Here is a 17,215-nt window from a genome sequence, read left to right on the forward strand (position 1 = left end):
CTATCACTAGAAGCTAAAATGATGAAACTGAGGTTATCATACTTTGGACACATAATGAGAAGGCATGATTCATTAGAAAAGACAATAATGCTGGGAAAAACAGAAGGGAGTAGAAAAAGAGGAAGGCCAAACAAGAGATGGATTGATTCCATAAAGAAAGCCACAGACCTGAACTTACAAGATCTGAACAGGGTGGTTCATGACAGATGCTCTTAGAGGTTGCTGATTCATAGGGTCGCCATAAGTCGTAATCGACTTGGAGGCACATAACAGCAACAACAGGAACCAATGAAAGCTTTGTTGGGGCAGTGGAAATAATGATGCAGAAGTCCTGGGCCTTAGATATTACTGACGATACTGTTAGTATTAATTGTACTAAAATCTGTGATCACTAGATGTCCTCATAACATCAGAAATTCAGGGCAATCTGGGCATACTGTAGGTTCCCACTGTGTGAGCAGCATTATATTTGAAATGTTTACTCTGACAGGACTTAAGAATCCATCGCAGCTTTCCTCTCCAGCACCACACAAGGACTGCTGATATATATTAAGGTTGCCTCTCAGCATATGTCACAGTGGAAGATTCCAGAACATAGGCCTCTTGTTGCCTTGGTAATAGAAATGTCATGGTATAAAGTATATTTCCTTCTCTGCTGGTTGGGATTCCTGTGCATTGGACCTCTCACAAGGCACATATACGACAGCTTCAAGGTAAGAAAAACTGCTACGCTTCACAATTTTTACTGCTGTTTCCACTACAGTTGCCAAGTTTTTTTTTTATTTGCTCCACTCCTGTGCATATAACAGGTGTCTTGGCACACCAAAATATAGCTTGTGAGGCTTTTTCTGGCATGGCGAAAAAATTAGGGAAGAAGCTTCATCTGCACACTTTCTGCATGTTAGTCTGCTGTCTAATGCACAGGAGCAGCGGCAATAAACATATTGGCAATCCTATTTTTTCTTCCCTAAGTTTATTTGTTTTTAAAATCCACATTTGTTACTATTATAATGATTGATTTGGCTGTTCTGTAGGGGATTGTGGCAGTGTGCTTGTCGTTATGGAAGAAATCCCAGACTGGTCACAGTTCCATCTTCACTACGTGTATTAAAAGCACAGGGGCACTCTACGCCTTTATAGCGGTCACCCTTAGCCAGTCTTCCCTGACTTCGATGAGGAGTTGTTACTCTTCGAGATATGCAGAACTATCTTGAATCTGATATGAGAACTACACATTTAAGAATTTGTCCTTGAGCTGACTTGGCCCTCCTCCCTCCCATTCCTCATTCCTTGGGTGTCATATCTTTGGGTGAGCCAAAGACTGCAATCCGAAGTGCACTTACTAGGGAGTAAGTCCCATTGGACTCAGTGGGGTTACTTCTGAGTACATAGGTGTAGGATTTCACTTGTAAGCCTTAGTACTGATTTTTGTAAACCGCTCTGTGAGCCTGGGGTGTGTGTGAGCGTGTATGAATGTGGTCCTCCAGCATCTCCATCGCTAGCCTTGTTTCACACCCTCCTTGTGCATGGTGCTTGGCTAGAATGTGCCCTTGAACTCTGGAAATGCCTCTTGGTTGCCCGGATGGAGGATAGAGAGTGGTGTAGAAAGTAGCCTACTCTTAAAATTCACATTAACTTCTCTGTCCGTTTTTGCCCCTGGCCCTGCCCACCACTATGTGCCTCCCGAATATTGCTCAGAAGGAAACAGACCCTCGAACTGAAAAAGTTTCCCCATCCCCTCGTTTCCACCTAGGGTTGCCAGGCTCAGGGCCTGAGACTGATCCTGTATCTTTAGGAGAAGAGAAAGTCAGCCAAGTGCAGGTGTTCTTGCAACCCTGTAATGGGAAAAACCGCGAATAGACACAAGCTGGAAGCGTGCTCAGAAGCTGTAACACCGGACTAGATGATGTTGTACTCCAACTTCCATCAGCTCCAGCCAGTATAGCCAAAATAGAGGGATGATGGGAGTTGTAGTCTGCCGTAACAGCTAAAACAAAGCAATCACACTTCCGGTTCGTCATTGAACGAGAGGGGCGTCCCATGCAAGGGGGAAAAAGAATAAGACAAGGAACTATAGATATTTCGGCAATTGACGGTTCCGAGATTCCCTTTATGTTCTACCCCAGTGCGACGATATTCATATGGAAATCGGAAGTGACGGATTTTGCAGAGCTTGAGGGTGATTTCGCTGCGGGTGCAACAGGGAACTCATCAAACAAAGGCGAATGGTCGGTTTGTTTCCTGCAGTAGATCTAAGCCCAAACTGTAGTTAACCACGCGAGGGGGAGGAGGGGGGGGGAGGGGGACCGGATTTTACAAACAAGCGTTACCATCAAGCGATCCCCAGGCAGGTTATGTGCTCGGATTTTATCACTGCTGCCTCAGTTCCCACTGGGATTGTCAGCGCCAGCGGGGAAAATAATCATTGCTACCAATGCCCCCTCCCACCCCCAATTCAATTAACAGTAATATGTTTCGCTGTTATCAGGCTATAAAGCATTATTTAAAAAAATGGATTAACTGTTGTGTCAAACGTTTTTCTCTGACTTTTTAGAAGAATTAATAAAGTTGGTACTGAGTTATAATATAGTGTATGTATGTGTACTGCCTTAAAGTTGATTCCGACTTATGGCGACCATAGGGTTTTCGTGAGGCTAAGAGGCAATAACTGGCCCAAGGTCATCCAGTGAGCTTCACGGCTATGTGGGGATTCGTAGTCCAGCACCTTAACCACTACACCACACTGGCTCTTAAATATATAATAATATTAGATATTGGTGTTAGACTGCGTTTTCACAGGAGACTCAAAAGAATTCACAATACACCAGGGGTGTAGTAGTCCAGGGTCCTGTGGAGGGGTCTTAGACCCCTTACTTTTTTTAGGAGCCAGGTCCCAGAAGGGTTTCTACGTCTCCAGTATCCTGTGAGCCAATCAGCATGAAAGGGGAATGTGTTAGCCACTGAGAAGTCTTCTAAAGCATTAGTCAAGCCTGGCCAGATGCCAGACATCCAAGCTGGATTTAGAAAGGGAAGAGGCACCAGAGATCATATCGCAAACATACGTTGGATAATGGAATGGACCAAGGAATTTCAGAAGGAAAACACCCTGTGCTTTATAGATAACAGCAAAGCCTTTGACTGTGTAGATCATGAAAAACTATGGAATGCTTTAAAAGAAATGGGGGTGCCACAGCATCTGATTGTCCTGATGCACAACATATACTCTGGACAAGAGGCTACTGTAAGGACAGAATAGGGAGAAACCGATTGGTTCCCCATTGGAAAGGGTGTGAGACAGGGCTGTATTTTGTCACCCTATTTATTTAATATATAAGCAGAACATATCATACGGAAAGCGGGATTGGACCAAGATGAAGGAGGTGTGAAAATTGGAGGGAGAAATATCAATAATTTAAGATATGCAGACGATACCCTGCTACTAGCAGAAACCAGTAATGATTTAAAACGAATACTGATGAAAGTTAAAGAGGAAAGCACAAAAGCAGGACTACAGCTGAACGTCAAAAAGATTAAAGTAATGACAACAGAAGATTTTTTTTTTAATAATTTTTATTCAAATTTTTCCAAAAACAAACAAAACAAAGTCAAAAAAACATAACAATACATCAACAAAAGATGAAAATAAAATAGTTGACTTCCGATTTGTCGCAGATCAGCTATAAGTATATAATATACATCAAACCTGTCCCTTAATGTATACATACAGAGTCCCTTTTCTCCATAGGCTATCTTAATTAATCGTCAAATCCCAGTATCATCATTTTATTTTGATCTTTCAACAAAAAGTCTAAGAGAGGTTTCCATTCCTTAAGAAATGTATCTGTCGATTTTTCTCTAAGTAAACATGTCAATTTATCCATTTCTACTAAGTCCATTAATTTCAATAACCATTCTTCCATTGTTGGTGTTGATTCCATTTTCCACTTTTGTGCATATAATAATCTTGCTGCCGTAATCATATATAATATTATTCTTCCATATTTCTTTTCTATTTGTTTATCCATAAAACCCAATAAAAAATATTCTGGTTTTGACTGAATATTTATCTTTAGAATTTTTTGCATCTTCCTACCTATCTGTGCCCAAAATGATTTTGCCTTTTTACATAACCACCACATATGATAAAATGATCCTTCTTGTTGTTTACATTTCCAACAAACATTAGAAACATTACTATACATTTTTGACAACTTTTCTGGAGTCATGTACCAACGGTACATCATTTTATAAAAATTTTCTTTAAGATTATAGCATAGTGTAAATTTCAAACCTTTTTTCCACATATTTTCCCATTGATCCATTTGTATGTTATGACCAAAATTTTTTGCCCACTTTACCATACACTCTTTTACTTGTTCTTCCTCCATATCCATTTTCAATAAGAGTTTATACATTTTCGCAATTATATTTTCATCATTTGTACACAATCCTATTTCAAAATCAGATTTACTTATTTCAAACCCATACATTTTCTTGTCCATTTTATATCTTTCTAACAATTGTAAATAGGCGAACCATTGAAAACTATATCCTTCCTTTGTCAGTTGTTCTCTCTCTTTCATTGTATATTCTCCATGTACATTTTCTAATAGTTCTTGATAAGTTAACCATTTCTCTTTTCCAGCCATTTCTCTTCTATAAAACGCTTCTTGACTTGAGACACATAATGGTATTTTCGAATAAAACCTTGGTTTATATCTATTCCATATTTTCAACAGAGGACGTCTTATAAAATGATTGTTAAAGTCTACATTTACTTTTACTTTGTCATACCATAGATATCCATGCCATCCCCACTTCAAATTATGGCCCTCCAAATCCAATAGTCTTTTATTCCTCAATAAAATCCATTCCTTTATCCAGACTAGACAGCAGGCAGCAAAATAAAGTCTCAGATTTGGTAGTCCCAGTCCTCCTCTTTCTTTGGCATCTTGTAGTAGTTTAAATTTAACTCTTGGTTTTTTTCCTTGCCATACAAATTTAGAGATATCTTTTTGCCATTGTTTAAAAGGTAAATCAGAGGATATTACAGGTATTGTTTGAAACAAAAACATCATTCTCGGTAATACATTCATTTTTATCACAGATATTCTACCCATTAATGACAATTGTAGTTTATCCCATCTTAGCAAGTCTTTCTTAATCTCTGTCCATAATTTTTCATAATTATTATGAAACAACTTTGAATTTTTATTTGTCATAATGATACCTAAATATTTCAACTTTTTCTCTATTGTAAAATCTGTCTTGTCCATTAACTCTTTCTGTTCCCTTAAAGTTAAATTTTTCACCAACATCTTTGTTTTTTGATTGTTGATCTTAAATCCTGCTAACGGTCCAAATTCTTTTAATTTGTCCATCAATACATTAATTCCTTCCAAAGGATTTTCTAGTACAATTATCAAATCATCAGCAAATGCTCTCAATTTATATTCTTCTTTTTTTATCTTTAATCCCGAAATTCTTTTATCTTGCCTTATATCTCTAAGCAGCACTTCTAAGACCAAAATAAATAAAAGGGGAGATAAAGGACATCCTTGTCTTGTACCCTTTTGTATTTCACATGAATCCGTTAAATCTCCGTTAACAATTATCTGAGCCTTCTGAGATGTATAAATCGATCTAATCCATTTTATAAAATTGTCTCCAAAATCCATTTGCTCCAAAACCTGAAACATAAATTTCCAATTCAAATTATCAAATGCTTTTTCAGCATCTAAAAAAATCAAAGCTGCTTGTTTATCATTTTGTTGTTCTAAATATTCCAAGACATTCAAGACATTCCTGACGTTGTCACGTAATTGTCTTTTAGGTAAAAACCCTGATTGATCTTCCTGAATAAATTGTTGCAATATTATTTTCAATCTTTCTGCCAAGATCATTGTAAAAATTTTATAGTCATTATTCAATAGAGATATTGGTCGATAATTTTTTGTTTTAGTTAAATCTTGCTCCTCTTTAGGTATTAATGTTATATTAGCATTTTTCCAACTATCCGGTATCTTTCCCTCTTGCAGAGTAAGATTCATTGTAGACTGTAAAGGTAGTAAGAGTTCTTCCTCCAAACATTTATAATACATTGCAGATAACCCATCTGGTCCTGGTGCCTTTCCTAATTTAATTTTGTTTATAGCTTCAGATATCTCTCTTGACGTAATAGGACCATTAATAGCTTGTCTCTGAAAGTCTGTAATTCTAGGCAAATTCTGTTTAGATATATACTCTTCTTTTTCAGATGGAATTTCCTGACATTTGTACAATGTTGAATAATATTGATGAAAAATCTTTTTAATTTTTACATTATCTGTCAACGTCTCATCTCCTTCTTGTATCTTTAAAATGATATTTTTTTGGCGTTCTTTTCTTAATTTATATGCTAACCATTTCCCAGGTTTATTTGCAAATTCAAAAGTCCTTTGTTTAGCAAAATTTAGTTTTCTTTCAATTTCTCTAACTGTCAGCATTGATACTTGCTTCTGTAACATTTTGATTTGATTTACAATAGAAACTTTAGTTGGATTCTTTTTCAATTCTTCCTCTTTTTGTTTTATTTCTTCCAAGATTAATTGCATTTTCTGTTGTTTCTTTTTTTTTAATTCAGAGTTACATTTAATAAGATATCCCCTCATAAATGCCTTACTTGTATCCCAAACGATATTTTCACTTGTTCCTTTATGTAAATTATGTTCAAAAAACTCTTTTAATTTCTTCTTACATTCTTGTACTACTTTGTCATTCTGTAATAAAGATTCATTTAGTCTCCATCTAAATCCAAGATTTTTCTTTTTTAAAGTTAATATCACAGGGTTATGATCCGAAAAAGTTTTTGGTAATATATCCATTTTAAAAGTGTCCTTCGCTAAAATTTTAGACATCCAAATCATATCAATCCTCGAGAATGTTTTGTGTCTTTCTGAAAAATAAGTAAATTCCTTTGCATTATCATTTATATATCTCCAGGTATCCACCAATTCTAAATGTTCCATCAGTTCAAAGCAAATCTTCGGTAATTTACCCTGTGTCTCTTTGATATTTTTTTCAGAAAGCCTATCAATTTTTGGTGAGATTACCCCATTCCAATCACCCATAACGCACCAATGGTCATATGAAAACTCTGACAATTTTTCCATAAGTCCTGTGTAAAACCTTGTTTTATCTTCATTGGGGGCATAGATACCCACTATCAAAATGTTTGTACCCGTAGAGTAATTTCGACCCCCACAAATCTACCACTATCATCCAGTAATACCAATTTAGGAAGCAATTGTGGGTTAATGTAGAGAACAACTCCATTTTTTTTTTTTGGTCCAGCCGAAATAAATTCTTCACCCAAATTTTTACAAATCAAATATTTGGAATCTTTCTTCTTAATATGAGTTTCTTGTAAACAAATTATATCCAATTTTAATTTTTTCAAATAATGAAACACTTTCTTTCTCTTCTGCGCCGTATTGGCTCCATTTATATTCCAAGTTAGATATTTGTAATCCATCTTTAAGAGTGTATTTTAAAATGTGCCTGATGCTCCTTTTAATCCATCATCTTCCTTCCCTTCCTCTGCATATTTTGTTGACTTTGTTCCCCAGGAATTATATCCATATCTTTGAGTTTATCTTCATCCATATCTTTTGAAGCTTTTCTCAAGAAGTCCCTTGCTTTTTGAACAGTATTCAATCTATATTTCTGTATGACAACAGAAGATTTATGTAACTTTAAAGTTGACAATGAGGACATTGAACTTGTCAAGGATTATCAATACCTCGGCACAGTCATTAACCAAAATAGAGACAATAGTCAAGAAATCAGAAGAAGGCTAGGAATGGAGAGGGCAGCTGTGAGAGAAGGTCCTCAAATGCAAAGATGTCTCACAACACTAAAGTCAGGATCATTCAGACCATGGTATTCCCGATCTCTGTGTATGAATGTGAAAGTTGGACAGTGAAAACGGTGGATAAGAGAAAAATCAACTCATTCAAAATGTGGTGTTGGAGGAGAGCTTTGTGCATACCATGGAGTGCGAAGAAGACAAATAATTGGGTGTTAGAACAAATTAAACCAGAACTATCATTAGAAGCTAAAATGATGAAACTGAGGTTATCATACTTTGGACACATCATGAGAAGACGTGATTCACTAGAAAAGACAATAATGCTGGGAAAAACAGAAGGGAGTAGAAAAAGAGGAAGGCCAAACCAGAGATGGATTGATTCCATAAAGGAAGCCACAGACCTGAACTTATAAGAACTGAACAGGGTGGATCATGACAGATGCTCTTGGACGTCACTGATTCATAGGGTCACCATAAGTCGTAGTCAACTTGAAGGCACATAACAAAGAAGGTTGTATAATTTTAGAAGGTGTCATGGCTGTGAGTATTATGAAGGGACCCTGTACTTCTCAATTTGCCACAACACCAATGCAATACACAGAGACAAAAATGCAATAAAATTAAAATTTAATGTAATTTGGCTTGTACTAACACAGTTTCCAGACTGAGTGACAGCTGAATTATGAGACAGTCCTGGGCATGAAAGCATACGAGGCCATGCCTTTGCTGAAGCCACTGGGGCTGGTCATTGCCTAGATGGGGTGTGCTGCCTTGGGTTCCATGACGGAACAGGTAGGATGTTAATGTAATAAAATTAATAAACATATCAAAGACAGATGGAAGTTAATGGTTATTTGTAAAGGTATAAAATAGAGTAAGAGTGGTATGTGAATGGACAAATGAACAAATGTGTGTATGTATAAGAGTTGGGAAGAAGCCAGTCAAACATTTATTTTATAGGGTATAGAAGCTCTTACAGAATATGGGAGGAATTACACCACAGTGGCAGAGCACATTCTTTGCATTAATAATGTGTCCAAGGTAGAAGTGTAGTCATCTGGGATCACTGGGAGTGGGTGGGTCTTAGCCCCCTTCCTTTTTTGAGAGCAGGATCCCAGCCAGGTCCCTACTTATGAGCCAATCAGTATGAAAAGGGAGCATGTTAGCCACTGAGGAGAGTCCTTGTCCTTTTGTGCTGATTGAAGCCAATCAGAATGAAAGAGGGTGAGTCAGCCACTTTTTTCAGTAGGTAACACACAGCCTCCCCTTGGAGTGTGTGGGTGGAAAAAAAGTGGCGACTGATCACCTTTCAGGATGGTTGTGATAACTTGATTTTTTTCTATTGCTGCAGCAAGGGAGAGAGATCTTACAAGACTGTGTTGTAAGGAAAAAATGGAGCTCTCCTGTCTAAGCAGGTTGTTCAATACTTGTAGTCAGGAATAAACAAAATTTCAAGCAACCATAACAGGATTGCAGAAGCTTCAAACATTAACTATTAACTATAAAATTCCCCTAACCACAGCCTAGCAATGTCTCATACTCAGCCTGACAACAGCAGTTAGGGATTAGACATTAACCACATACCGTCTTGTTCCATTTCCCCTTGTCTGCCTCCATAGTCTGTTAACTTTGCAGACATGCTAGCCTTGCAAAAATGATTAACTTCTAACTTTAAGAGATGCTTATTCAAAATAGAGGCCGAGGCTAAGATGGTGTCTAGTTGGTTCATTTTCTCCAACAAGTGACTATCAGGAAGGGACCCTGCATTTCTGAATTTGCCACGACACTGATGGTCCAAGTCCAGTCCTTGGCACCTCCAGTTGAAAGGCTCTCCTGTGAGTTGCCCCTAGCCAGAATAGGCAGGACTGGTTTCTAGTTATATTACTTGGATACCTAGAGTCTTAAGAGTATTTGAAGTTCTTGCTTTGTCTTCTATTTGCTTCCCCTCCCTTCCTTTGTTGTCCTCATTTTATTTAGACTGTACACCTTTTTAGGCAGGGGCTTGTTTTATTGTTTTACTGATGATGATGATGATGATGGTCTTAATATAAGGCACTGTTATACATTTCTAAAATAATTCAGAGAGAGAGATCTTTATGCAAACGACAGAAAGCAGTAATAATCGCACCCAGGAATAAGGGTTGTATCCAGTGCTAATAGACCCATTGAAATAAATGGGTTCATTATTTTCAGTCAGTCTACTCTTAAATAGAACTTTGTTAGATACAGCCCTAATGTTGTCTGCCCATAAGAGGGCTGCCATCCTCAGTACTAATTTGTGCAATCAACTAACGATGAAGTATCTCTTTTTCTTTTTTTAGGAATGGTTGCCCGTTGAATCTTGAAAGCCACAGCTTGAGTTGTTCTTCCCACACCCAATCTTGACACTTGGTGCTCCAGGCAAATGTTCCTGATGATCTGAACTTTAGTTGGGGAGGAGTTTTCCGAGTGGAGTAGAGGGCATGATTTTCATAGGCTGGAGGCGACTGATATGCCTGTTAGGTAGAGAAGTCTTCAGAAAAGGTTTAAAGCAAAAGGATCAAAGCAGCTGTTCACTTCGGAGATGCTACCACCAGAGGACTTCAGGAAGACTCCTGGATCCAGAGATGAGAGCATTTCTGGAGGAGAACACTGAAGTCATCAGCAGCGGGAACCTGACACCAGAAATAAGCTTAAGGCTTCTGACACCTCACTGCCGATTTTGGCATGACAAAGCTGCCTTATGGCCATATGGGGACCCCTACTGGGCAATCTATTGGCCAGGAGGCCAAGGGCTAGCCAGGTATTGAACACCATCAGTTCTAGAAGGCACACACACTGCAATTTGATTAATGAAAGACAAGTCCCCTCTGAAGGCCAAGTTACAGTTTATTTTCAAAGCACTTGTTTGCCAAACAAGTCCACGTTAGCCTACTGCAGTGCATTGTTTATGGGTCTGCTTTTGAAGGCTGTTTGGAAACTTCAACTAGTCCAAGATACAGCTGCTAGGCTTTTAACCGGGACTAGTTGGTGAGAGTGCATTTCACCTATTCTTAAACATCTTTGTTGATTAATGGCACAGTTTCCAAGCACAGTTCGAAGTGCTGATACTTATCTTTAACGCTCTGCATGACTTGGCACATTCCAAAGGAATGCTTGCTTGTGCACTGAGATCATCATTTGAGGCCTTCCTCCAAGTGCTGCCACCACCTGAATGAGGTGGATGGTAATTAGGGAGGCCTTCTCCATAGTGGTGCCCCTTTTACAGAATTCTTTCTCCAAGGAAACTCATTTGGCACCCACTTGGCTATCCACCCAGCACTAGGCAGATAACTTTTCTCGGGCTTTTAATTGTTCAGCTACAGGCATTTTATTATTACCCTTTTTAATCTGGTCTTTTATCCCAAATGGTTTGTTACCATCTTGTTTTGATATGACTTGTTTTTAATGGTGTAAGCCGCCCTGAGAATATTTATGCAGAAGGGAAGCGTATATATTTTTCATATAAGTAAATTGTGAAATGGAGCTTTTCTTGAACCAGGGTGAGCTCTGTTTTCAGTTTCCTAGGGCAGATGAGACCACACTATATCTGAGTATGTGCAGAATGTCCTTTGGACAAAACTCAGTAACCACTGCCAGCTTTTTGTTGCAGCGGTGTATTGACAGCGTGTGCCAGCCCTGTACCCAGTAGGAATAGAACCAGCCAAACGATATCCACACACAGACCGTTACTTGTTAAGAGTCTTTACTGACAGGATTTCTCTCACAGATACAGACACGAATACTTTCCTAACTCTTCTAACACCCCCACACCTTCTAGTTTCTCTTTCAAGGCTTTATAGATGTTCTGTTTCATGCCAGCTGCAGCCTCTGACCTTGGGCTGCTGCACAGTGTTAACCCATTACACGTCTTCTCATTTCTGTCTTTCTGGAAAACCAGACACATAGACTCCTCAGCAGCCTACAGCTTCCACCTTTTCCATAAAGACATGAGTACATACATTTCATTGCTTTTCCACAATTACAGTTAGTTTCTACAGTTATGGCGATCTTTATTTAACACATTGTTTAACACATTCTAGGTACAGTGTTTCACCATCATCCATTACTTTGCACCTGTTTGTTTCTTGGCTTGTTACTGTGCCAATCTGAAACCTTTCAGGTGGTTTACCTAGATTCGCTCTTTCAGAGCGTCTTAATGTTACCTGAGGCTCTGTTTCCTCTTTGCCTCTCTCATCCACACTAGCAAGAGGCTGTTCCTCTTCCTCTTGTTTTATCCCTTGTTCTATTTCATGTTCTGTGGTTGCATCATGTTCATGTGAATTTCCTAGTTCAACATACTCAATGTTATCCCAATCCTGTTCCTGTACTTTAATGCTCCTGCTGAGCACCACCCTGCTCTGATTTGGTATCCAGACACGATAATAAGCATTTTGGAATCCCAGTACATTCCCTTTCTGTGCTCTGGGAGCTAACTTCCCATGTCGTTTTCCTTTGGGAACGTGCACCCAGCACTTTGCTCCAAATCTAACAATATGTTGCAGTCTTGGTTTCTTTCCATTGAGTTTCTCATATGGTGTAATTTGAATTGCCTTATGATACAGCCTGTTTTGAACGTAATTGGCATATAATATACACTCTCCCCAAAATGCATTTGGTAACTCAGAGTCCCTCAACATGGCTCTAGTTGCATCCTGCAGGGTTCTAGTCTTTCTCTCCGCCAATCCATTCTGAAACGGAGAAAATGGGGCAGTGAAATTTTGTTCTATGCCTTTCTTTGTCAAATACTGCTCTAGCGATTTACCAGTGAACTCTCCCCCTTGGTCGAAGCGTATTCTTTGGATTGTTACACCGTGTTGCACTTCAATCTTTTTCACAAACTGTTTCAGTTTCCCCTCTGCTTCGTCTTTTGCATGTAACAAATAAACGGTACAAAACCTGGTATAGTTGTCTACAATCACCAGAAAATACTTGGCACCACCTTGTGAACTTTGAAATGGTCCTGCTAGATGAATATGAATCATTTGATATGGTGCATTTGTGCTACTCTCTGCCTCCTTACATATGGGAGCAACTGTGGCTTTGGTTTGATTACATACATCATATTCCACATACCGGTTACACTCCTTTAGTGTCACATCCACACTATTACTGGGTGTTTTCATGATCGTGCCAAAACTAGCGTGACCTAGTTTCCTATGCCATAGATGAATGCATCGGTCATGAGGCTTCTTGTTTGCACACATAGTAGCACATCCTGTGGGTTTGAATTGTATGTAAAACAGTGAATTCCTAAGATACCCCTTCATACAGAGTTTGTCCCCTTTCTTTATCTCACATGTCCCTTGTCTAAACGTGACAATATATCCCATTGCATTCAGTTTCTGAACAGACATGGTATTGCATTCTAAGCTTGGTACAAACAATACATCAGTCATAATGGTGTTCAGTACACTCAACTTTACAGTTCCCCTCCCCAATACCTGTCTGTGCGTGCCATCCGCAAGCACAACATCCTCTTTCGTGGGAAGTGTAGTTTTGAACAAAGTTATGTCCTTCACCATACTGTGGGTAGCGCCTGAGTCTACAACCCATACAGTACTGTCTCTGTTTTCGCTGCTTTTAGTTTTGCAGTTGTCCGCACTCACCAGCTGCACACATGACGGCTTCCTGCCTCGTCCTTTTTGCTTCGCTTCACAGTCTCTTTGTAGATGAGTAGTAGCACCACAGAAGTAACAGGCTTTTAGTCCAAACGATCTTGCTTCTGTGTCTTTGAAGTTTGGCTTTCTGCATTCTCTTTTCTCAGTTCTCTCTCTTCCATCAGCTTCCTTGCGTCTGTCCCACTCCTGGAGCAGTTTTCCCGAGACGTACTCGACTGTCAGACCCTCATCTGGCATAGCTTCCAGCGAGCTCACGATCGGATCCCAAGACGAATTCAGTGAAGAGAGGATGATGTACACTTGCTGCAACTGTGTGTGCATCACATTCCTTTCTTGCAGCTCTGCAAACAGCTTCTTTATTTCCAACAAATGAGCAGACATTGTCCCGTCCTCAGCCAGCTTCATCTGATAGAGTCTTCACCCTAAGTGAATTTTGCTACTGGCTGTCTTTCTCACATGTACTTCGTTTAACACAGTCCATATAAGCCTCGCCGTCGGCTTATCTTGTATAAACAGCAACTGAGAATCATCAATCGCCAAGATGATTAACGCCCTTGCTTTCTGATCCATTCGAATCCACGGAGCCGGTTGCGGATCCGCCGGTGGGTCGGTCACAATTACCTGCCATAAATCTTCCTTAGTAAGGAATGCTTGCATCCTTAATCGCCAACTGGAATAGTTTCGTTCGGTGAGCCTTTCCAAAGGCATCCCGGCTGAAAGTGAAACTGCCATGCCTGCAGCCACTGCTTCTGAACACAGCTAAACACTATTCCTTCGCCCGACTGGCTTCCACGATTAAGCACTCTTCCACAGCACTCTGGCAGGCTGGCTGGGTTGGCCTTTAGACTGGCTAACTGGGCCGCTAGGCTGGGCCCATAACACCTGTTGCAGCGGCGTATTGACAGCGTGTGCCAGCCCTGTACCCAGTAGGAATAGAACCAGCCGAAAGATATCCACACACAGACCGTTACTTTCCTAACTCTTCTAACACCCCCACACCTTCTAGTTTCTCTTTCAAAGCTTTATAGATGTTCTGTTTCATGCCAGCTGCAGCCTCTGACCTTGGGCTGCTGCACAGTGTTAACCCATTACATGTCTTCTCATTTCTGTCTTTCTGGAAAACCATGTGTCTAAGGTGAGCAGGAAGGTAAAAAAAGACAGAGAGCTTCTGCCCTGGCACCTCTTCTTTTTAGAAGTTAACTATTGATGTAAAGCCAGCCTCTTTTTCCTGTGAAGGGCCATTGACCCATAAGAAAAACCAATTGAGAGCTGCATCTGTTGCAGGAACGAAAAGATGGCTTATCCCTGCCTGGTTCAATCCTGGGAGGCCCTAATGGAAGTCTCAAGACACGGGATTGGCATTGTAATTAGCAGCTTTATTAGAACAAGCAAATGCTTGGGAACTGACACCCAGACAAAGTCCTAGTGTGGGCTGTGATGTTCCTGCTTATAGTGTAAATATGGTAAGTGCTGTTTATATAGAAGACATATGGTAAGTGGAGTGAAAGAGGAGGGGGGAGTACATGAGCAGTAGAATGCTGGATGATTGGCTGAGCGTTTGAATGGCTGGGAGTATAAATGGAAGAATGACAGTTGAATCTGGGTGGATGTTGGGAGTGTGGAGAAAGAGGTGTTTAAGGGGGGAGGTCAGGAGTGTGGAGAAAGAGGGAGTTGGAGTTCTGATTAATAATAAGTCAAGTACAAAACAGGAATAGATGAAACCATACACTTGTGAAACATTCTAAAACTAATCTTGTTATTTCTGATATTTAATAAATACTTATTTGGTTTACCAAAGGCCTGATCCTTGGCTGGGGGATATACATACCAGAAGGGAGGGCAAGGTAATGTTGGGCTGGTGACCAGTAGGCATTACTGTCTCTAGTAGTTTTCCATGAAGCCTGCAAGTTTGAAGATGTAACTGTGGTTAAGGGGGAGTTATGTCTATGCCCTGTCTGGGAACGGACTGCCAGGGCCGTTGCTATGGTAGCCATCTGATAGCGACTGGGAAAGTTCTAACAGAGTCTGTGTGTTGTTTTTCTTCTGAATTATGCCTCTGAGCTGAGAGGCTGTCTTTTGTGTTTATCTATGGAGAGAGATGTACCAGAAGGGGGGTGACTGAAGAATCTCTACATGTATTTACTCTTAAGCCTCTGGCCTTAATGTCTTTCAATAAAGACTCTTAACATGCTCTGAAGAAGTTTCTTGCTCAACTTAACTCCAACGTAATGTATGCTGTTTCACACAACAACGCACACATGCCAACAGTGGTAGCAGAGGATGGTTGCGCTCCACAGCGCATTACACCGGAGTAAGTTGCTGGTCTGAACGGCAGACGGAGTTCCAGAGAGGGCAGCTTGATTGATTGAACCAGACGGAGGTGAGCAACATGGCTGTAAACCTGTCTGGGGGAGGCTTGCCGATGGAACGACTTAATGAAAAGAATTATGGCAGCTGGAAGCCGAGGATGCAGGCTTTGCTGATAACAGAAGATTTATGGGACGTGATTAAGGAAAAACCCCCGGCGGTACCGACCGCGGCCTGGAAGCGTCGAGACCAGAGGGCGCAGGCGTTTACAATCTTGGCTCTATCGGATTCTCAACTGATGTGTGTGAGAGATGAGCCGTCGGCTAAACAGATCTGGGACGCGTTGCAGGATTTGTCCCAGGAATGGCAGCGGAGGCAGGAGGCGCAGAGAGCCCAGCCGGTGGAAGCTGTCAGAAGCAAGGAGGAGAAAAGTGCCAAACCGGAGCAGGCTGCCGAAAGCAGACAGGAAAACAAGCAGGAGCAGCAGCGGCTGAAGTCTTGTTTTGCCTGTGGGGCTCGTGGGCATCTCCGTAAAGATTGTGCAATCAAGCGAAACTCCAGGGACGGAGGCTTGAAGCAAGGAAGTGTGAACTTTGTTTGTAAACAGAAGTCTAAAGACTTGGAACAAATTAACTTTATTGTCGACAGCGGAGCAAGCCATATATTAATTAAAGACAGATGTTTGTTTTACGTTTCAGAAGAAGTGAAAGACTTTGTTTTACTAGCTGATGGATCGCGAAAGAACGTTGAAGCTCGTGGTCTGGTGAAATTTGAGAAGCTTGGACTAATGTCAGACTGTTTGTTTGTTCCGGAATTGGCTCATAATATTTTATCAGTTAGAAAACTGGTGAGTTGTAATTATTCAATTTTGTTCCGCAAAGACCAATGTTTTATAATGAGGGGAGATGAAGTGTGCATGCAGGGAAGCCTTAATGATTCACAGTTTGTAATAAAGAGCAGTCAAGCAGGGTGTGCTGTGTTAAACGCTGAGGCACAGGTACATCAGGGCTGCGTCCATGAATGGCATCAAAGGCTGGGGCATGCAAACCTTGACACGATAAGGAAAACCCCTTTGCACAGTGAAGACATGCGTTTAAAAGATTGTGGACAGTTAATGGATTGTGATTCTTGTAATCAAGCTAAAATGACTATTGCACCAATAAACCGGGAGGCTGAGAGAACCACAACAGCTCCCTACCAGCTAGTTCATGTTGATTTAGCAGGACCAATAAATGCTTCACGAGGAGGTGCGAAATTCTACATGGTACTGGTAGATGATTTTTCAAGATTTTGTCATGTTTTTCTGTTAAAGCATAAAAGTGAAGCTGAGCAGAAGCTGAAACTGTTCATTAAGAGAATCGAAACTCAACACTTGGTCACGGTGGGGGCTATACGCTCGGACCAAGGTGGGGAATTCACG

At 40.3% G+C, this 17,215-nt stretch overlaps 1 protein-coding gene across 4 annotated transcripts in view; it reads left to right on the forward strand.

Annotated features, from left to right (window-relative positions):
- The first annotated feature begins 495 nt into the window (after positions 1–495).
- The window catches only part of ETFBKMT (electron transfer flavoprotein subunit beta lysine methyltransferase), a 34,787-nt gene continuing 18,067 nt past the window's right edge, over positions 496–17,215 (forward strand). The window contains exons 1-3 of one of the 4 annotated variants that reach the window (XM_061638710.1): positions 496–713; positions 8,506–8,641; positions 10,171–10,631. In XM_061638710.1, the coding sequence (XP_061494694.1) occupies positions 10,312–10,631 (320 nt within the window). In that variant the 5' untranslated portion in view covers positions 496–713; positions 8,506–8,641; positions 10,171–10,311. Of the gene's footprint in view, positions 714–2,021; positions 2,229–8,505; positions 8,642–10,170; positions 10,632–17,215 lie in introns of those variants that run through there. The other 3 variants (XM_061638708.1, XM_061638711.1, XM_061638709.1) reach the window with 3 other exon arrangements.

The sequence above is a fragment of the Rhineura floridana genome, chromosome 8, assembly GCF_030035675.1.
Source record: "Rhineura floridana isolate rRhiFlo1 chromosome 8, rRhiFlo1.hap2, whole genome shotgun sequence".
Classification (NCBI taxonomy): domain Eukaryota; kingdom Metazoa; phylum Chordata; class Lepidosauria; order Squamata; family Rhineuridae; genus Rhineura; species Rhineura floridana.